Genomic DNA, 22751 nt, shown 5'->3' on the forward strand with positions numbered 1-22751 from the left:
ATGACGTATCGCCCCCCACCGGTGCGCCGTACCATCTCTCCAGAAGGAGAGGGGGCGGGACACGAGTGGCCTGCGAGCGGAGTGATGGGCCTTGCCCTTCACCTGGTCCCGAAGGTTTATTTCATCCACTTTTATCTTGTCTTAAGAGCTGCCAGGACGATAGGGAGGACGCTAGGGCTCTCGCGGCTCTTCTTCCCCAGAGAAAATAATGGCGCGGCCCGACACAGGCCCGCGGAGGCGCAGGTACAGCCCGCCTGTGCCCAAAGGGAGCGTGGCGGCTATTGGCCGACGTGGAGACCGTGCTGCCGCCAGAGTCGGGCAGCCAATCAGGAGCGCGGTATTAGAGTGGCTGGGGGCGGGGGGAGTGCTGTGCTGGGAGTAGGTGCTCGGCGCGTTTGAGGTGGCGGCGCGGCGCCGCGCGCCCTCTGCCCTTGCTCTAGCCGTTGGGCCGGGCCGTAACGACCGGCGGGGCGGCCCGCCCCGCCCTCAGGGCTGCCGGGGGGCGCGGTGCCGCCGAGCGTGGAAACGGCGGGGGTTGAGCGTGGTGAGGGCCTGCGGTGCCGCCGGGCCTCGCTGCGGGGCGCGGCGGGAGCGAGAGGGGGCAGTATCAGGTGGGGGCGGTTTAGCGATTTCGGGTGTTGTGGTGAAGCCGTGTGCTTCCCGTAGCGCGCTGAAGTGAGAAGTGCCCTTTTTGCGCAGTCCTTGCGTCATTTCACTAAAATATTAAAAACCAGGAGGTGATAACACAGTCTGGTTTGTTACCTTTCAGGGGAGCCGAGGACAGGCAGCTGAGATGACCCTGCAGGCAATGGTGATGGAGGCAGCCAGCCTGCATCCTGATAGGAAGGCGGTCTGGTTTGATGAGTGCGATGGCAAACCTCCAACTTCCTACACGTACGCGACTGTAGTTAAGCTTGCTGCGGAATTAACAGCTTTCCTTCAGAAGCACTGCCATCGTGGAGGAAAATGTGAAATAGGTCTTTACTGCTATCCAGGAATAAACTTACCGTCTTGGATCTTAGGGTAATGGTTTGAATGCTTGCATTCTCTCTCTTTTTTTTTTTTTTATTATGTTTGCCTGTAGACTCTATTAAAGCAAATTTTCAGTTTTTTTATATTTTTAGTAATAACGAAAATGCAGTAAAGCAAAGTATAACTTCTTAGGTGATTTTTATGGAGCTGCAATACTTATCTTTGTTCTCCTTTATTACATTGTTTAAATGTATTGTATTGCGTAAATGTAGAAGCATAGGAGTCTTGCTTTCTTTAAGAAAAAAGACCACAGTATTGCAGTTTACACTCTTTGGAAAAGCTAGTGCCAAAGTTTTTTGACTCTTAAATTCACTGATTGAAAATATGTGAAACTGTCCATTTAAAGAAAAGTGTATTTTAGGCATATTTATATAAATTTTAAAATATTATTGATGACTAGTGTGTTTGTTATGCTTGTTTAAAAATGGAGCTGATTTAACAGAATAAATATATACAAAAATGAGTATGCAGGGTTGGTTTTTTAAATGTATATTCTTCTTGCCTTGCTAACAAAAAAAGGTGTAGTGAAAACAAATTCAATGCTTTAAGCTAAATGAGTGTACAGTTACAATTCTCTTACAATACCATAGGATAAAGCCATTATCAGTGCAGTAGTAAAAACACATTGATTATTTAATACCAGGAAATAGAAGTGTTTTTGATCTCAACACTAACTTTGACTCTACAATTTTTTAAATCTTACTTTTGCAGATTATTTATAATGTGTGTGTCCCTTATATTCTATCATAAACTTGATATAAAATATATAGGATCTCTGCATCATACCGTATTTTCATGAGCGGATATGTACAGCAGCAGTCATGCTTCTTACTGGGATCATCTGTGTTAGTATTTCCCTATTGTCACACTGGACTAAAATATACAGTAGCACAAAAAAAAGTAAGACAAAGTAAAGTAATGGAAGAGACTGATTTAAAAAAAAAAAAAAAAGGCCTAAAGATTTCATTGAACTCAGTAGCGTACTTTTAAGTATACCTGCTAACTCTTGTCTCCCCTGGTTTGGACAGAATGCCTCCTAGGCATTTCAGAACTTTGTTTTTAAATGTGCCCAAGAACATCTAACTCTTCACAGTATTGATGACATTGCCAAAGCATTGAGTTCAGGGTTTTTGAGTAGGTGTTCCTTTATCAACTGTAAAGCCTAATCCAGAAATATGCCTGTAAAGCAAGTGCTTACATTACTTGTCCAGGGGATGGGTCACTTGTAGCATTCCTCTCCTTTGAGAGTCTGAAACTTCATTACTACTCTTTATTAGTCTGGTAGATCAAGAGATTCACTAATCTGTTATGGGGCTCTAACTTTCACTGTAGGTTGAATATTTGCTAATGTAGAATGGTACAGAGTCAGAGACACGGCTCTATACTCAGTGAACCAAAGATTCATTTGCCAAAAGGAAACCTTTGTTCCAGTATGTGCTCATGTGGATATTTCACTGCAGTAAAATGGTGCAAAGTAAATTCTTCTACAAGTGAAATATGCAAGAGACTCTGGTCTCTCCTCTGACTGCCCATCATGTAGCTGACTGTATAAGCATGTGGTTGTAGAGTCACACATCCCTTCCTGGCTTAGTTGATGTGTTAAAGTGAGTGAGCACTCTTATCGTTAACCTTTTGGAAGAGCTGAGAAACTTTCTCCGTGGTAAGGAAACACTTTCCCCTGGGAGGAGAGTCCAGGAGCAGAGCAGGTTGCTCAGAGAGGCTGTGCAGTCTCTGCCCTTGGGGGTTTTCAGGATGTGACTGGATCAAGCTGTGAGCAGCCGGGTCTGACCTCACAGCTGGCCTTGCTTGAGCGGGAGGTTGGATGAGTAGACCTCCTGAGGTCCCTTCCAACCTGAATTACCCTGTGGTCCTATGAACTGTGCAGCAGCATTTTCTTTTGCTGCCTGAGTTGGAGCTACTAAAGCATTTAGATTCTTAAAGCTATTGCTCCTAAGCAGTTAGCTATGTAAGCTATATGTGATGCATGGCAGGTGTAGGTGCTTTACTCAAGGTTATTGGTTCTGGTGCCTGTTCAGGTGCCTTTAACTTAGTAGTGATAATGCAGAACACTGCAGGTTCTAAGTCCTTGTTCTGGATCTCATCATGACGGCACTCATAAATCACTGTCATGCACTGAGGAAATATAACTAATTGTTCATGGGGACCCAGAAGAAGAAAGTTTAAGAAAGAAGAAGAAATTTTAAGATTTATGGAAACTGTTCATGTTTTAGTTGCCTCTTATTTATCTTTGGTTTTTGAGGCATTAATGAATTTGAGTAGTTGTCTTTATCAAATTGAGCCACTAGATGGAGAACGTAATCAGTGATTGTTGTAAATGTGAAGTAATGTGAAGAAGCACTGCAATATAAAGCACAGTGAAAGGGATTAAAACGATACTTAATGTTCACCTGTTTATTTGTTAGGGAAGAAATTATAATACTTGCTCAGATTTTCTTATGCTGGGTTCTGTAAACTAGTCAAAACAAAAAGAAAGTATATTCAATGTATGGAGCTTGGGATTTTTAAATATGTTTATACACATTACATGTATGAGTGAAAAGCTTATATTTCTGTTTCTAGTCAATAGCAGAAGCTTTGAAATCATTGTGCCATTGATATCAGTGATACCTTTGTAATCACCAACCTCCTTAGCTAGGAAGAATTTTGAGTGTTTTCATCTAGATTTAGGCTTTTTCCTTGCCATAAAAGACCAGAAGGGAACAGTGTTTATAATTTGTTTCCTACTCTATGTCTAACAAAATATTTAAAAATTGTGTTCTAACTACATTTTCTGACTCTGGAAACTAACTGTAGTATGAAAGAAACCTTAGTGAAATTTAAAGGGATTTTCTTATCCTTAGAGTTTTCTTAATTTGTAATGCTTTTTTCTTGGTAGAATCCTTCAAGTTCCAGCTGCCTATTCTCCTGTTGATCCAGATGCACCACCAATATTAACCGCCTACTTCATGAAGAAATGTAATCTTCAATATATTCTTGTTGAGAATGACAAAATAGATGTAAGTGTTCAGGCTTCTACTGGAAGCATTAATGTGCCGTGTAGAAATGTGTAGCTATTCAGACTGTATTCCGTCTAAGTTTGGATATGGTTGCATTGTTTCCTGATGACAAGAGGTTGTCTTCTTCGTTCAGATACAAACATTTTTAAACTTAGAAGTACTTAGTGCTTCTCCCCCGTTTAAAAAAATTACCTGTTTTCATATTACAGTGTTGTCCAAGCAGACTTGTTAGGCATCGGTGTTCAAAGATTTCTCCAGTCTTGTTTCCATGTATGTCAAGACTGGGAGCTGGAAGTCTTTGCAGTAGTTGAAAACAAGTGCTTCATTTAATCCTTCGTTTTCCTTTGTCCAGCTCCTTCTAAATCTTTGTATCCTCACGCATTGCAAAGGGAATAGACAGAAGTGGACCATCAAGTTGCAATTCAGAGTGCTTTTTCCTTGTCTTCTGTGAAATCATTTCATTTATTTTTCCTTTTTATTATTTGACATGATAATTGTTTATTTCTTATTTATAAAGTATGTGTTCACTCATATTTAACATATAAAAAAGTCCTATGTGTGTCCTCTGAAAATGGAGCAGTGAAAAATCACGGGTCATTGTGAAAATGTTCTTTTTTTGTAATTCATTACACGCAATAGAAAAATAACAGTATGTCCTGAGATTTCCTGTTTAAATTGTGTATTTTCTCTTACAGAAATTCAAGATGTCCCATGAGGGTTGGTTTTACCACAATTCTTCCACAATAGAACAAATTGGTTTAACACTCTTCCAAATTAGCTGGAGTAATGCTGATACAAGTTCCCAACTAGAAAATGTAAAAAGTAAAGATGAACCCTTCAATTCTATGGGTAACTTGCGGCCTGATTATACTGTCTGCCCAGATCAACTTGAAGTAGAAACATCGAAAGGGGGATGCACAGACGTTGGCCAGAAATACTCTCTAGCATATGTCTTGCATACATCAGGAACTACAGGGATCCCCAAAATAGTCAGAGTACCTCATAAATGTATCGTGCCAAATATTCAGCACCTTAAGTAAGTATGGTTTCTATTTTTTCTTTTAAGTTCTTTTACAAATTAGGCCTTCAGTGGTTTTTTTTCTTAAGTACTTCAGAAGGTTATAGGTTGGGTTTTTGCTAACACTGCTTCACTTCCTCTTCCCTTGCCTTTCCTTCCTCACTTTTCTTTTTGTTTGTTTCTAGGTAGTCATATAAAATTGTTTGTCTAAATGTTATTTTTAATGTTTAAATAAGGCTCTTTACTTGAATTTTTGGGGAGTGTACGCCCCAAAATGTGGTGTTGTAAGTATTGTACTGCTGGTTTGCTGCTTGAAGGAAAGAAGTAACAAAATGAATTTTTTATTCCCATTTATATTTAATGTTTTCTGTAGTTTTTCCTCTTTAAATCTTAATTCCTTTTCAGACTACCTGATTTTCATTCTGTTCCATTTAATACTCTCTAGAAAATCTGTATTCTAGAAAATACTACTGGTTGGTTTGTTTGTTTGTTTGAAGTCTGGAGTGAAAAAAGGTTCCGGATCCGGAGGTGTACCAAATGGGGACCCATTGGGATATACCCCAGAACCTATTGTCTTGGTGTGTAACATGATGGATGTCTTTGTAAAAGACCTTGTTCAATCAATATTTATGGTCTTTATGCAGGAGCTCTTGCTCAAATTCCCTCAAGGAATATGCCTATATATTCAGAGTAGCCCTTAACTAAAGCAAGGTACAGAAGCTCTTTCATGCTGCTCTTCCAGTTTGGAACCTTTTTTCTTTTTTAACAACATGCATCAGGTTTGTAATTCCTGGCTTTCTTATTCTAGATCTATATTTGAGATCACATGGGATGATGTGTTGTTCCTGGCTTCTCCTCTAACATTTGACCCATCTGTGGTGGAATTGTTCATTGCTCTGACAAGCGGAGCCTCTCTTCTTATAGTACCAAACACCATTAAAATGATGCCTGTGAAGCTGTCTGCTGCTCTATTTCATCAACATCATGTGACAGTGTTGCAGGTAGGCAACACATAAGATACATGTCTTCAGTGTCTTGCTTCTCACCTTTGCTAATATGTACTATTTCTTCATCAGACTAGACAGTAGTGATAATATTGCAGGAGTGTTCTTCATTGAAAGAATAGCTCCTGTTGTCCTTTTTGCTGTAGGATGTTAGCTTTTTAGAAAATTACCGTCTGATTGCAGTCTCAAACATTTTGTGACAGAAAACACTGAACTGAAGATAAAACGGACATTCATCTTAAGAATGTATTAATGCTTAAGAATTAATTAAATTAGTCTGTTAATTAATCTGCTAGCTCTGACTAATCTGGTAAGCAGGCTACTTTTTATAAACACTTTAGGACCTTATAATGAGCTTGATCTTGGAACCTTTCCTCATAAATAATTTTTAAATTTTAGTGGTAATCTCTATACTGTACATACAACAGCTAAATCAGTGCTATTATAGGATGATAAAATATTTGTCGCTTTTACAATAATCAGAGAAGGATAACGATTGATTCCCCAACGACGCTTCTTGTTTTCGGGCCATCTGCTCATATGAGGCTTCATCTGCCCCTTCTGTCTTGATATACATCATCTCCTAAATGATCTCAATTTTAATAGCTTTAAAGTTCATTTTTGGAAAATATACTTGAAACTGTGAGCATCCAATGTGGCTGAATAAGCCCCATCTCTTGCTTTGTAGTGTTAAGGGGCATTTAAGAAAGCTGTTAATTAAGTACAGAAACTTAGATCCTAGGGGAGTGGAAGCCACTAAAAGTGTATCTCATTTGTAACTGACTGAGCAAAATGACTATGATCTGGTTAGTCTATTAACTGCAGTAGGTCAACCCCTAAGTAGTGCTTTGTCATTAATGTTGTAATTCTGAAATATTTGCATTCATAGAAACATTAAGGTTTCCTTTTCTTTTGGAGAAGTAGCGGTAGTTGAGATTGTAGATTTTAAATTTAAGATTAGTGAATAGTTAGCTAGAGATACCACAGCAGATAATAATCCACTCTCTATGAGTATTTTGATTATCTTATTCCGTACTCTTACTTTGTTTTATTTTAATTGCTATAAATCTTGATGGTATAAATTTTCCTGTCACACACAAGTTCGATGATCACTTTAGCTCACTTGTTGCTTTAAGTAAAACTGTTCCCAGAGTTTGATTTCTATTAACAAATATTTTTTTCTTTAAGCATGTAGACTAACAGGGCAAGGCCGGATTTGGTCTCATGAGGATATTTGAGATGTCTTCTTAAGAAAAGTTTGGGGTTGTGCTTTTGATCAGTAAAGGAAGGGTTGCTCTGCAGAATTAATGGCAAAATGCTGTTTAGAGCTTAACTGATAATGAATAATTTTATGATGTTTCTTAAATTATAGGGCTGCCTCACCTTTCCCTCTTAACTTGGTTGAGCAGACTTGGGAAATCTGAAAAAGTGATTAAGGAAGAGGGAAGAGTCAGTTTTTTCCCCGCCTTTTTTCCTTACTGTAATTCACTGAAGTTAAAATGATCAGTTGAAAGGTGATGGTCTTGATATGTTACAGAAAGTAACTCTTAGTCCTCTTACTAGATTAAAAAAAAAATTTATTTTGCAGTGTAATGTGGCAACTTTCAGAAAACTGATCTTTGTAAATTATTATATTTACCCAAATCAGGAACAACCCAGTATCTGGCATCCTGTGAATTTTTAATGTTATAAAAAAATCTTTAAATGTTTTATATTCAGGCTAATTAAATATATTTTAGCTGTAACATACTGGAGTGAAGAAAAAAAGCCCCAAACAGTAATAGCAAGAGAATACCATGTTTGCTGCTTTCTATTTCAAAGGAATTAATATAGCAACTAACGTCCATATACTTTAGATAATGGCTGAAAACACAACATGGAACCTGTAACAGAGATAGGTGAAGTATGAAACTCAGCAGCAGAGCACAGATTTGTGCTAAAAATACTCATTACAGATTTCACATGATAAATAAAATCTCAGAAAACAGCAGCACCATGTATGCTTGCATCTGATGGTTTATGATATTAGCCAAATAGTGGATATTGTAAAGCAGGAACAGGTGTATACATATACTGAAAAAATATAACAAATATTTCTCTTGTATCTTTTTCTTTTCAACATGTATCATTCAGTCAACACCAACACTTCTCAGAAGGTTTGGAGCTCACATTATTAAATCAACTGTGTTGTCTGCAAATACTTCACTCCGTGTCTTAGCCCTTGGTGGTGAAGCATTTCCTGTACTGAGAGTCTTGAAAAGTTGGAAGCACAAGGAGAACAAAACAAGTATTTTTAATCTGTATGGTATTACTGAGGTGTCAAGCTGGGCCACTTGCTACAAGATTCCTGAAGAGGTTTTTAGTGCTGATTTTCGGTAGGAAACTTGACCGTTTTTGCTGGCTTGGCATGTGAATGGTGAAATGTGATTTCACTAGAAATAGAACGTACGTTTCCAGGGCTACTCAGACCTCATAAGTGGTTTGTGCTGGTTGAAGTTAAACTTGTCATTTCTGTAGAAGCAGACAAATACATCCTCTATTGCTATAATACAGGCCCCTCAAGTAGAAATTGTTGGTGAACAATTCTTAAACTACAAAACTGAAGGTTTTTCGCAATCCAAAAGCCTGTGTGCTTGCAGACCGCTTAAGTTTCATGTATTGTGTCATGGTGGTTTCTGTTTTAGTCAGCCCTGCATCTAGACCTCCTCCTCATTCCAGCTTGTGATTCCAAACGCTGAACCTGGGCTGGCCTAATCCAGGCTGTGCTGTCTCTGACTCTGTCATGGTATTGGAGCAGTGTTAGGCTTCTGCAGGCTGCTGGCTCTCAGCCAAGGTGCTAGTAACTTCGGTTAGGCCTGTCCTTCCCCATCACAACACTTTGCTGGTGAGATCTAACACGTTCAAAGAGAAGAAACATAACAGAGCTGTCAGTGGGAGTTCTACCTGTAAAGAAATGAGGCTATTTAACTGTTGATCATAGGCTCTGAACAAAGATACACTCATAGCTTAGCTCTGTCAAGTTCAGAATGTTAATTTTGAGATATACTTATTTTAAACAAAAATACTAAAAAGATTACTTTCAGATATAATCGGCGTATGTACGTGTGTTTCTTATAGCTACAGTGCATTTACCTACAGATTTTAAAATTCCAGAAGTGATTTAGTGAAGACTAGTTTTTGGTTTTTCTAACACTGGATAATATATTATTCAGCAAATAACCCCATTAATATTACATGACAAATATGGGTGGCAGATATTTGTCCTGAGTGACCAACCCAAGATCACAGAGTGATTTTACTTGGACTTTGAGGAGTACTTTCTTCTCAGCATTTAGCATGCACCACCATTTTCACTCAATTATTGACTTTTTTGTTCGTTGTATTTTATGAGGAAGCTTGCAGTAGTGCCAAGGCCCTGAGAGGTGCTTGCAGTCATCCCAGGGTTTCGTTTGCTCTCTGAAATGTGTAATTATTCAGTGGCATGATAGTTACGTGTGCGGCTTGAGTTAGATGCACCTTATGAAATGGGATGTTTTGGGCAAACAATGTGATATATTAACCTGGTATTTAAACCACTGAGGACTGAAAATGATGGATTGTCATAAAGTATTGTCAGCTTCTCGTGCTAAACTCTCAATAAATCAGTAAGGAGTTTTATTTGAAAGTAATGCAGTATGACCTGCTGTTAGACATCTATTCTGCAGACACTGTGTGATCTTCTTTTACAGCACTGAAAATTTCTGACTCTAGCATTTTATTCTGCTTTCTCTGAGTTCAAACATTATGTTCTCCTCAGTGAAATTGTTTTTTTCTACTCAAAGTTTCTGTGTTCCGGAGATAATATGTTGTTTTTCAGTTCAAACTGGGAACTATCAGTATGTTGGAAATCCTTATAGTCTGCGACTACTGTCTCCTCTTCACCTCAGAGCCTATTTCCTCCAAGTGTCATTGCAAAGGGAATTATGGTTCCTTTGCATTAAGCAGCCCCAGATATAACAAAACCAAGATAGACAGTTTAAAATTATCTTGATTTCTCAGCGTTGGTACGACAGTTGGCATACAATCGGCTTTATTTTTGCTAGCAAAATGATGAAAACTGATGCAGTTGCCAGAGATCTCTAGAAAAACAAAAAATCAGCAGAAAAATTAGTGCATTAGTGATCTGTCCCTCTGTTTTTTAGATATGTTTGGCAAAATTAAATGTCTAATTCCAAGTCTCTTAATAGTAATGTATTAAATGATGCAAATGAGATGCTGCTTTCTTTTTTATTTTTCTAGCTTTATGATTTATGTAAGGAGCTTGTTTTTTGTTTGGAGATGGTAAATATTATTCTTTTTTTGATTTTGTCTTTTCCTTTCTGTTGAGGCTTTCCCATGACATGGGGTAGACATGTTGAATATCCAGGATGCTTTCTTTTACTTGTTTGTCAGGTAATTATCTTTTGAAGCCAGATAGAGGAAGGAAAAGGAGATGATGATTCTCACTTGGCAAAAATGCACATTTTACAGACTTTGACTGTTTTTTTGCTCAATATGACATGAAGAATTCATTGGCTGATCAGAGAAAAGGAGAAGTTTCAACAGCCTAAATAACAGGAATTGCACAGGAACTGTTAGGTTGAAGTATGCGACTTTTATGATAGGAAGTGAACTGGAGCCCCATGCCTGACTTCATACATTACCAAAGTTATTTCAAGTTACCTGGCTGTTTAATTTTTGCTTTGCTGAAGACAATGTGCTATTCTGTATTCCCATTCAGAAATAGTGTCTATATTCAAAAATTAATGTTCTGTGAATGATTGAAGACACTGGAGAATGAGGGAGAAGGAAGGAGCTGGTCTGCAGCTCAACAAAAGAAGTCTATGGATAGATGACATTGAAGTTACTCTTTCTTTTATTTCAGTCATCTTTGAAAAAGTCAGCTGAACTCAGCTAATGAAACATCAGGAATAAAAATAAAAGCTCAGGATATGGAAAGAATGAATTAGAAATCATTTAGATGTCTTTAAATTCTTTGAGCTTGATGATGTTCAACCTGGGGGAGCAAAAAACTGGCTGAAGTGCTCGGGGTACTCTGGGTGTTTCAGGGTCCATTCTAGCCTTATTTTCTATCATTCTGCATTTTTCAATGTATGTTAATAAAACTCTTGCACACTGGTGAAGTTTTTCATTTTGAACACATCGAGCAGTTTCTTAAGAAGAAACATTTGTAAAAACAAGCCCCATGTATCTAGTGCTCTAACACTGATCTTTTAAAAGATTTTACTAATTTCTGGAACAGTTGTTTTGTGTTCAGAAGGGAAAGATTTTTACTGTTTCTCTCTCTAATATGTTTAGAAGTGATTTCCCTGTACCTTTGGGTTCACCGCTCCTTGGAACAGCAGTTGAGGTCAGAGATACCAGTGGTTCTGCAGTTCTAGAAGGCGAGGGACAAATATTTATAGGTTATGTTGTATTTGTTGTTCTTTTAAGATGCTTTTCTTTGTTGGTTGGCTTTTAATAATATATTAAGTATTTTACTTTGTCTCTGATATACAGACTAATACGGCATTGTTAGGTTCCATTGCGCTGGGAACCTGCTCATAGTATTTTAGGTTGTTGGAGTGATGAACAAGAAATTACCATCATTTTATCTGCAGAGTGTGTTCATTATAATGATTTTTTTTTCTGTTTGCATTTTGACACTTTCAGTGGCTAAGTTATTTTTATGTGTTAACTGAATTAACTGTATAGCCCAATTTATATGTTTTAGAAGTTTAGGCATTGGTGATAATCTTCTAATACTTCTGATAATGCTTGTTAGAATTTATAAGAATTTGATAAAATACTCAGTATTTTTTTATAATTTCAAAGGTACACTGTTTAATATATATCACCACAATCTTTTCTTTTGTAGGTGGTGAAGAACGAATCTGTTTTCTTGATGATGAAATAACTGTACCCTCGGGCACAATGAGAGAAACAGGGGATTTTGTAAGAGTGCAGAATGCAAAGGTGGTGTTCCTGGGTCGGAAAGACAATCAAATTAAACGTCATGGCAAACGTTTTAATATTGAATATTTGCAGCAGGTAATATCACATTTAGTGAGTAGAGCGTGCCAATATAGAAGAGCAGGGATAAGGAACACATCATTATCATCAGATAACACATCATTATTAATTTCAGATGACTTCTAGGAGTCTTAAAGAAATTCAAATGTCTAGTCATATAAATTTAGGTATGTAAGAGAAAAAAATTTGTTTTTTGGAAACATGTTTTATTCTGTGGTCTATTCCAGTAAAAGTGAGAAACTGTATAAACATCTGAAAAATACTGAAGACTTACACAGCAGTGCTTGCATAGTAATAAGGCTACAGCATGGGATGTCAGACTCCTAGATTATATCTCATTTGCCTCATTCAGGCAAATAAATCTCTCTGAGTTCATTTTTATATAAATAGGTACAAACTTGAGCTACAAGAGACTGTGACAGTTAGTTAAGATTTGTAAATTCAACAAATTTCAACAGAAGGGACCACACACCAGTATGAAGATTGTTGATAGCAAAGAGCTGTGTAAAGACTTGATGGCAACTCAAGAAACTTTGGAGTGAAAGCTTATTATGGATTCACTCAAAACATTCTTTTCAGAGAATACAGTGAATCATAAATTGTGAGAGGAAGTCAGGGAGAACTCAGAATAAATGTTCTAGATAGATTTTTTTTTGTTTTAATTTTTAAGCATTTCTTTTTTATCAGGACTGTGTTTCATATTTAAAAAACAAAATATTTGTTACTAGGTTTGTTTTCTTTTTAAACATCAAATTTTTGAAGTATTGATATGGGCAATTTAAAAATTCATGGTTAGAAATTAATTATGCATTTTTGTAATGTCAAGCTTACTTTTTTTCCAAAAGATTTTCCAGAAAAAAGTAAGTTCAGTGTTTCATGAAGAATCATGACCTTGTGGAAAGTAAGTTTTTCTGGTATAGGCCAGGGGCCTATAAAGGGAGATTAGTGTGAGAAGATAATGTCCTATTTAGGCTCTCTTGATAGTAAGCACAATTCCATTGCAGAGTAGATGTAGCACGGAAGCTGCATTTGACTTGAATTCAGAAAGATGATTTGTGAATTTTAAAATGTGATAACTAAAGCTTGATAGTTTTAATCCAGTCTTTCCTTATTGCAAAGTATCTCTAGCAAAGATACTCTTGTGGAGACCTAGAGTTGCAGCCATATTCTCAAGAAACAAATAGCTGTTCTCCCTTCCATGGAGCATAATGATTTTGTCAAAAATAACTGTTTTTTTGGACAGTGCTAGTTCAGTCAGCTCTTGCATTTTACAAGATGGCAAATTATCAAATGATTCAGATCATCAATGAAACAATGGAATGAAATACTGTTCTTAACTACTTATGGCATCATTTCATTGCATTCAGCCAGGTGGTATTATTATAACAGAAGACAGAGTTTGTTTGGTGGGGGGTTGGAGGGGAGGAGTCTTCCCCCCCCCCCCCCCCCCCTTTTTAATCTATTTCAGTAAGAGCCATTATGGTTTAACTGCAAATGCTTATCCTCAAATTTTGCTCTCAGGTCATATAGATGTACTGATATGTTTAGTTTTGAGGATCTGGTTTAAACATGAATAACAAATTTTAAAATTATCTTTTGTTTTGACTGATCTTTTTTTGACCTCATTAAAACCATTCTTACTGTAGTAGTATGTAATCAGATGAGGTTTGGGCTACATCATTTAAGACGGAGGTAAAATGTAACCTGTGTGTAGTACTGTTATCACCTGATAGTACTTCTGTTAAGAATTAGTGGTTTCAGTATTTGTTAGAAGTATCTATGTTGCAAGAACAGTGACTATGTTCTGCATCTTTATTGACAGTTTGGGCAGACACCTTGTGAAAGTGTTTCTTCATGTTTTTCTTGGGACACAGTTGTTTAGATAACTGAAAAGTTTGCTTTCTGATAGCTGTACTGATTTTGCTACATGTCGAATTCATTCTTTAGTGTCTGACATTGAACATTGCTACTTAAATGAACATAAATGAAATACCTGGGAAATATATGTATTTATAGGATGTTATGTAGGAAGATGAAACAAATACAAATTTAAGTCTGTAATTTTTTAAAAAATTGTGGATTTTACTCCTTTTACCCTATTACTGAACTGCATTTCAAAACAAATAAGACTAATATTTTTGAATTACAGACTGCTGAAGATCTTTGTCAAGTAGAAGCTTGTGCAGTGACCTGGTATCAGCAGGAAAAACTTATGTTGTTTGTTGTACCCAAAGACAATTTTGAAGAGAGAGAAACTCTTAAAGAACTTCAGAAACATCTACCAACTCACGCAATGCCTGACGAGCTTGTACTGATTAAAGCTTTGCCTTTAACATCACATGGTAAATGAAACTCTAAGTACCCTTGTGACTTACTCTATTGGTCTTCATTCCTTTCGTTTTATTTTCATTGACCGAAATGCAGATACATGCTTTTTAAATACGTACGTTAGATAACTCATTCCTTGTAGGAAAATACCAGTATAGGCAGACAGCTGTATTTGGAAACAGCAAATATGTCTGATTTGTTGTATTGGCTACATACATGTATGTTTGCGTGATAATGTTTAGTTTGAGATTCAAAGAGCAGTGATAAAATCCATTTTTCATCCATTCACAAACTGCACATTTATTTTCTCCGCAGCTTCTCTTCCAGTCTGTGACAGAGCCCTGACTTTACTTGGGAAAAGATCAGGACTGTATGTGGGATTATGTGGGAGGCTAGATTAAGTTTTCAAAAACCTTACTGTATTTTGAAGAGTATGGTTGATTCACTGGATAAAAAGATACAGGTACAATTTTGCCTATGAATAAGGAAGCCTGGGCAAGAGTAAGGTGACTATTTGGGCAAAGCAAGTTTTGGAAGTGTGAATGATAAAGAACAATGAACAAATCATGCTTTATTTTCTACAAAGGCAAAGTTGATATATCTGAGCTGAACAAGATTTACCACAACCGTCTAAACTCCAGAAGACGTGACAGTAAGCTGAGTGGTGCAGAGGAATTGTGGGAAAGATTGCAGTATTTATGGAAGGTAGTATTTCGAGCTGCCTTTTTATCTTTGCAAGAAGATCTTTATAGATGTGTCAGGAATTAAAGAGTTTTAAGAAGTGTGACTAATGCAACCAGAACATTCTATCTGCCTATGCATTTAAATATTATAGCTCTGTCTATTCAGTTAATACTTAAATACAGCTGCTGTGTAACAGCCAAGAGGGAATCATATTTCTCTTATCAGATAAAACTGTGGACTCTGAGGGTATATGCAATTAGCATAGGAAGGACATAATCTGTCAGGAGATTTTTGAATGCTGCTTCACATGCAAAAATAAGGTATCCCTAAGGGAAAGAAGTAACTGGGACATGGAAATTTTGTAAAAAACCAAAATAAACAAAACAAACAACAAAAATACCCTGGCTATTATGTTACTAGAATTTCTTATTTCTATAGATAACTGAACTGGAGAGGCTGTCTGTATTTTCTTTTTTTACATAGATGGCATAGTTTCATAATTGTGTCTTGGACTTTCTGGTTCTCTTAATTCCTGTACTAAAGACTTGTTTTAGGTATTGAAAAGTAGAAACCCCCTTAGAGTTCTTGTCATTAATAAATGGGATTGAGACTGGAAAAGACTGACGAAAATACAGTACAATCTGCTTTAATTCCTTCAACTGCAGAATTGGAATTGAGTAAAAAATTTTGTACTACTGAACAAAATCTCCCTTTTTCTCCATTCCTTCCCAACTCTTGTTCAGTTACTACCCAGTTGGTGCTAAAACATTTCATGTGATTTTTGCAGAGTGCTGAGTTTCCTTAATTTCTGCTGACTTTAGTGGGGATTCTAGGGTATTCAGTTGGATTTCACCCAACTTCAGTTTTTTTCTGTGTGATGTTGTGTACTGTACATGAACTGTTTTCTCTTTACTTCTTCCTCTTCTAGTCTGTTCTGGGTCTCCTAGATGATTCCACAGAAATTTCTAAAGATTCGGTATTTCTCTACTGTGGTGGAAACTCCTTAAAGGCTGTAAGATTTTATGAAGAAATTGAGATTCTAGTAGGTAGAGCTGTCCCTGGACTCCTTGAAGTTATTCTCAGCTGCTCAATTGAAGAGGTTTATACGCATATTCTTAAGATGCTGTTTCCAAGTGAAGACCAATTAATGAACTGTGACAATGTTGTGAAAAGAAAATTAAGTGAAGACAGTGGAGAGGAATTCTGTGGAAAGTACGTTAAAATGAAATCTGAAAGATACTTTGAAGTTGCTTCTGGGTTAACTTCATTTATTGCACTGAGCCGAGGAAATCGGTTGTTTTCCATGAATTCCTCCAAGTCCTTTATGCAACCCAATGATATGGTACAGGTAGGAATGGAACTGAGACAACAACCATCCTTTCTGCATTTATTGTCACCAAGTACAAGGAAAAGCCAAGAGCAAGAGTATGAAGTGGAGAAGAGCAGAAGTTTACCAGTTAACAACAAGGCAAATAAAATAGACACTTTTTCTATACAGCCAAGCTATGCAGCATGTAGTCCTGGAACAATGGCTAAGTTGGCATTATGCGTAAGATGGAAGTCAAATACAAGAAGATGTGTTGATGCATCACCACTGGTTATAGTATCATTTACAGATGAAGTATCTGCGTCTGTATATGTTGGCTCTCACTCTCATACAATGCAGGCAATTGATCTAGATTTGGGAGAAATAAAGTGGGAGAGGAGCCTTGGAGATCGTATTGAATCTTCTGCCTGTGTATCTAAGTGTGGGAATTTCATTGTTGTTGGTATGTCTTTTGTTGTAGGCTTTGTTGAAAATTATTTTTTCTGCTAAATGTAAGATGAATGACAGAGAATCTTACTTCACCTCTGAATGCCCTGCTCCTACACTTGTCCATAAACTTCCATGTGTGCCTCAAAACTAATTTGCTGTAAAACAGAGACAGAAAGAAGAAGTAAATTAAGTTGCATGATAATGAATAAGGGAGCTTATTTGACATACTTAACAATTTCTGATTTATTTTATGCCAATTTATTAGTAGGACCTTATCAAGAAGGAGGAGAATAATCCATGGTTACAGTTTCTTTTTAGTGGTTAATTAATGTGTGCCCATTAAGCTGTTATTTAAAAGTATGAAAAGATGATACAGTTTTAAAATGTCTGTAAAAATGGCTAGAAGTAGAAATTAGTACATGATACCTCAGATTATTTTTCAAAGGGTTTGATTATCTCCTTTGACTCTTTTTTGGAAATGTAAAGGTGGTGATCTTTTTTTTTTTAACATGAATTTAGTCCTTTTTTAACATGAAATTGGGAAAGGAAGTTTCTAATTGTCATTGTATGTGAATTTTAATTTCTGTTGGCTTTGTGCTATTTGTAGCACTGACTTTATATAAAACTAACTTTGTCAGTTGACAAGTATGTCCTGGTTTTTGTCATCTCTGTTGTCAATAGAGTTGTCATTATTCTTCTTAATGTTACCTTTTTAGGTGATATGTACACATCACTGATCAGCACAGCTTTCTAGGTGATGAGTTTTCTTATGCAAAGCAAGCATTTTGACTAGTGTTTTCAGTGCTGTTTACTGTGATAAGAAAATTGAAGTAGTGTTCTGTTATGACCTTAGGAGTCTATAGAATTACTGCTAAGTTTCATTAGGAAATATACAGACTTTATTTTTTTTTGGTATCTTTGTTTTCAGAAAGGTAAATTAGGGAGAGAGGTAATTAAAAAAACACCCTTTTCAGCCGTGTCTTCTAATACTATCACTGTAAAATTTGGTAGAAGGACAGTGAAATAAGCATATTCCAAATGTAACCCGGAAAGAACACACTGAGCAATGAGCTTTGAATGTATGAACCATCAGCAAAGACTTTGAACTAAAAAAACAAAAAGCTTTGGAAACTGTTTAGAGGCTGTACCTCACAAGTTATCTTATTTCTTGCCAGCAATGATGCAGCTAAGAGCAAAAATACAAATATTTTAAATTCTTTTTTCCCCATTTTGTGTTATTTCACCCAGGCTGTTATGACGGCTTAGTTTATGTGCTCCAAAGCAGCGATGGCAAAATACATTGGACTTTTGTCACAGAGGACGCTGTGAAAAGCTCTGCAGTTGTAGATCCTTCCACTGGACTGGTCTATGTGGGATCGCATGACCAACATGTGTATGCTTTGGATATTTATGTAAGAACACTGACTAACTTTTACATATAGAAGAGTAAATATCTGAGTTAGACCTGACCCGTAGCACATTGGATGGAGCTCCATTGATTTAGTAATCTCAGGAGTCCATTCTTAAACTTTGAGATAGTTATGCCTACTTGAAGTGGGGTTAGGGTTATGTGGTAATAAATGGTTTTAGTAGTGTTCTCAGCCGTGGTTCTTCTGCTGCTGATACTGTTTTAAATCACATCTCACGTTTCTCTATTACTAAATTATGTGTGGGTGTTTCAGAATATGTTGTCAGCTATGGCTTAATGGTGGAAAGAGTCTTACACTGTAAAAGAGTAGATGAAGGAAGATGGAAAATAAGCTCATTAGCTCGTAAGTTCATTAGCTTAATTTCTTATATTTGTTGGAAAAGAAACTAGCCAATGGCATATGAGTTGATATAATAGGATGTGAATTATATCTTCACTTATAACTAGTGTTTGCTGAGTAAACCCACTGTTTGATAAAGTATGACATTAGAATTTCCTTGCAAACTTTTTGAGCTTTAACTGCATTTGTAAAACCTTTTATTTATCTTTTTCCCTGTGCTTACAGAAAAAGGCATGTATATGGAAGATCCATTGCGAAGGTGGAGCTGTGTTTTCTTCTCCTTGTCTAAGTTTTTTTCCACATCATCTTTATGTTGCTACATTAGGAGGACTGCTGTTGGCTGTAAACCCTGTAAGTACCTTTGCCTACTTGTCTTTGGTCCCAATCTCAAATTCATATTAAGCTAAAATGCATTTCTGAAGTTAAGAGCACTTTCCTGGTGAAAAGAACTAGATGATCATATGTTAACATAAGTTCTTTTTCACTTAAGGTCTTAAATTATTACACACAATGTCAGTATAATAATTCCTGTATTTCAGAATACAGAAAAAATGCTAATAAAAGAAACAGTCCCTTGGAGCAGATATTTGCAATTTTTCAGCTCACACAACGCTGACTATCAGTCCTTACCATCTTTACCTCCCACCCACTACAAATTTCATCAGTAGTACCTGATCCAGTGTCAGAACTGTATGTTTTGCAGCTCTAGTGGGCTGCAGTAAGAAAACAGTAAGTTTTTTTTTCAAACACTGCTTTAACTCCAAGTGAGTATTTGTAACAATTAGGAACATGCAGGCTATGTTAGGAGCTTATTGTGACTATCATAGGTTGTAGATTGCAGCATTTCCTAGAGCATTCGTAATTCATGATGTGCACAGTTAGTATGACTTACTTTCAAGATATCGTCTCCTTCATTGGCTCTCTTCACATAATGAGGAGCTGGGCATAGAATTGAATATGAATCTGTCTCTCTCAAAATTACATATTAACTTGGGGAGTGGGTTTTTGGTTTGTTCGTTTGTTTTGGTTTTTTTGACAAGGGGGAGGAGGAGAAGGGTGGAACAGGGACGTGAGTATCCCAGGGAACACTCTAAGCGTTTTGTTGACTAACATGTGAGGAGCAAGTTTGCTTCTGGTATGCATTCTGGATGGGAGAAGCCTGTGGGCTTTTTTCAGTCTGGGGTTTTTTTTAGAAATTCCTGAGGGCTGGGTGAACCTGTGGGGGAAGGGTTGTTCTGTGTAGCTTCTTGGGAGTCGTGTTAAATATGGGATATTCCATGCTCTCATTCACAGGCAACAGGAAATAAGACTTGGAAAAGCTCCCTGGGAAAACCACTCTTCTCCTCTCCTCACTGCAATGAGAAGTATGTTTATGTTGGATGTGTGGATGGAAACTTATATTGTTTCACTCATTCTGGAGAAAAGGTAAAAGTTATTACCCTTGGTGTTTTTTCTTATGTTCATCACAAAATCCTAGATAAGATGCTTGATTAATACTGTTTTCTGAGGCTTAATGATTAACATACTTTACTATTTACACCATTTTGTGAACCAAATAGCAGTATGTGTTCATTTTTGTAGAGAGGAGAACGTTTAAAAAAAAAAAAAAGTTGCCCAGCAAGTTCATGGCAGACCTAGAAATAAACCCCAAAATCTCAAGTTTCTTGATGCAGAAATTCTAGTTCAGAGCTTGCCCGTACCCAAAGTAAATGTTAAAGAGTAGCGCCAACAGATAAAACTTCCTGATTTTGTTTTTGAAGTTTCTCAGAAATGTTTAAAGCTATCTCTTGTATAAGATGGTGGCTATTTGGATCTAGGGTTTTCTTAGAATGTTTATCTATTTATCAAACAAATACTAGTGCCATAGCACAGATGTGCCAAATCGTAATTCTGACAAAACATGTGCCAGCCATCACCTTGGATTAAATTACACCATTTTTTTGTTAGTTCCTCACAGATGAATAATTTGTACTTTTTGTTAAAACAACTGGAACTGTTTCTGTTTGCCTGAGATGAATATACATGGTAATTTCAAAGCCTTTTCTGATTTTAAAATATGTGTTAGCCTATGCCCTGTCCTCTGGCTGCTTGCACCAGTCTTACTGTGCTGATACTCTCTTGAGATGGGGTCTGCACAGCAGTATCTTGGTAAGAGGAAAGCAAATCTGCAAAAGGAACATTCTCTGCCTTTGTGGCCTTTGTGGCAGAGACCAACATTTTAACAGACTTCTCCAAGTCCATTACTACCTCTGTTATGATAGCCCTAGAATATTTCTTTTTTCCAAGTTGACGATCTTTATGAGAGCCACACAAGAAGGTAGTAACTCTTGCACATCAATTTTATGAGTCTTTAATTACAAATTAAACTTTATTCACACAGTAAATAATGTAAGAAGTATTTCCTAGCCCTCAGTGAAATCCAGTATGCTCTTGAAACAATGTACTGGCCTGTCAACAACTTTGGCTATTAAAAAATTATAGTTGCTGTTAGACTGATAATGTGAACAACCTGCGATAATGGATGGTTTTGTTCTTTTTGTAGGTTTGGCAGTTTTCCACTAATGGACCAGTGTTTTCATCTCCATGCATCTCAAGTTTAACTAAGCAAGAAATATATTTTGGCTCCCATGACTGCTTTATCTACTGCTGTAATATGGAAGGTAATTTACTGTGGAAATTTGAAGCCACTTCAAGTGTATATGGAACACCATTTGTTTTCCAAAGTGATGACTTAAAGAACAAAATTCTTTTGGCAGCAGTATCTACCGATGGCAAAGTGTGGGTCCTGAATGCCAAGAGTGGAACAGCAGAAGGAATAGATAAGCTCCCAGGAGAGATTTTTTCTTCCCCTGTAGTATGGGGAACAAAACTTGTTGTTGGCTGTAGAAATGATTATGTTTATTGCCTAGATTTGTGTACAACAGGGAAAAAAGAACAGCTAAAATGTTAGGCTGCTTCCTTTTTACTGTTTACATTTGTAAATTAAGAACTCGCAGGTTCTGTCTACCTCTCTGCCTATTTTACTGTCAACAATAGATGCTCTTTGCAGGCTTCTCATTTTTGTACCAAGCAATATCCAGTAGGAAAAGTGATGTTTACTGACTTGCTGTACTGACTGAAGGAGGATGGCTGCTCAGCACCCCGCCAGGGGTTTCACTGTTCCTCCCTGATTTTTCAGCTTAGATTCATAAAAGTACTAGTGTTTCAGATGGTTTGGATTTCAATGTTATACTTTACTTTGATCTGTGTAGCAGGAAAATGGAAGCCAGTAAGTTGGCTTCCAACACTTCCATAATTGTGAGAAGCTGTGGCAAGGTGCCATCCTCTGCAATTTGGAATAACGTGCTTGGCTCCTTGAGGGAGGAATTTATTCCTTTCTATGACTCCAGCCTAGCCCGCACCCGGAGGTGCCTTTGCTCAAGTGCCTAGCTCTGCTATGCAGTGTACCTGTCAGTGGTCACCTAGTCTGAGTGTGGATTTCTATTCTGTAGCAAGGTAAGAGTCTTTTGTTGAATCTAACTTTTACATTGATTTCTGAGGACATAGCCTGCATTGTGTATTCTTGGGAGTGATGTTTATAGTTTGTATAAACAAAAAAGATTCATCTTTTGTGAGCCTTGGCTCTCCTTGGCTCCAATTCAACCAAGCATACACCTAAATTCAGTTGAAGTCAGTAAGAGCTACTTCTTGTATTTTAAAGTTGAACAGATACTTGTATGTGAATGCTTACTAGATTTCAATGACAGTTACAGAATGATTTCCAAGATGAAGTGTATAGTGCTCAAATCAAACCTTGTTCAAGTCATTTGTGAAGAACTTTGAATTAATGAATTCCAGAATGTCTTTACAGAGAACTTTAGTAAAGCGTTGTATAAATTTCTTGTTGTCTTTAATACCGCAATAAGAATTACCATCAGTCTTACCTAATGATAAATCAAAAGTACACTTAACTCCAAGCATCTTCTTGATTACAAAAGACTTTTGTAAAGATCTGTGGTAGAAAATATTTTATCTCTTCCTTTGATGGGCCATCTGCTTTGAGTTCTAAAATCTTGAATAATAAAGTAGAAATTGCACTGGCTATATTGCTTC

The 22751-nt window shown here is 37.0% G+C and overlaps 1 protein-coding gene across 5 annotated transcripts; it reads left to right on the forward strand.

The window, feature by feature from the left end:
- Nucleotides 1–22740, forward strand: AASDH (aminoadipate-semialdehyde dehydrogenase). 5 transcript variants are annotated; one of them, XM_026093779.2, is made up of 15 exons: nucleotides 1–114; nucleotides 770–1023; nucleotides 3929–4049; nucleotides 4745–5085; nucleotides 5876–6068; nucleotides 8205–8446; nucleotides 11409–11515; nucleotides 11968–12140; nucleotides 14272–14464; nucleotides 15037–15155; nucleotides 16063–16903; nucleotides 18139–18302; nucleotides 18885–19010; nucleotides 19953–20084; nucleotides 21202–22740. In XM_026093779.2, the coding sequence occupies exons 1-15, from the start codon at nucleotides 1–3 to the stop codon at nucleotides 21607–21609; spliced, it is 3528 nt and encodes a 1175-aa protein (XP_025949564.2). In that variant the 3' UTR covers nucleotides 21610–22740. The 5 variants fall into 5 exon arrangements, with proteins under 5 accessions (XP_025949564.2, XP_025949567.1, XP_025949569.1 ...); XM_026093782.2 differs by lacking the exon at nucleotides 1–114 and adding an exon at nucleotides 121–243; XM_026093784.2 differs by lacking the exon at nucleotides 1–114 and adding an exon at nucleotides 284–337.
- The last annotated feature ends 11 nt before the right edge of the window (nucleotides 22741–22751 follow it).

This window comes from Dromaius novaehollandiae, chromosome 4 (genome assembly GCF_036370855.1).
Source record: "Dromaius novaehollandiae isolate bDroNov1 chromosome 4, bDroNov1.hap1, whole genome shotgun sequence".
Classification (NCBI taxonomy): domain Eukaryota; kingdom Metazoa; phylum Chordata; class Aves; order Casuariiformes; family Dromaiidae; genus Dromaius; species Dromaius novaehollandiae.

Excerpts from the sequence above, each read along its gene's own strand:
- AASDH (XM_026093779.2), top strand. The coding sequence starts at position 1 with ATGACGTATCGCCCCCCACCGGTGCGCCGTACCATCTCTCCAGAAGGA. Across the intron at positions 18,303-18,884 it reads TGTATGCTTTGGATATTTAT|AAAAAGGCATGTATATGGAA; the intron begins GTAAGAACACTG and ends CTGTGCTTACAG. Across the intron at positions 19,011-19,952 it reads TGCTGTTGGCTGTAAACCCT|GCAACAGGAAATAAGACTTG; the intron begins GTAAGTACCTTT and ends TCTCATTCACAG.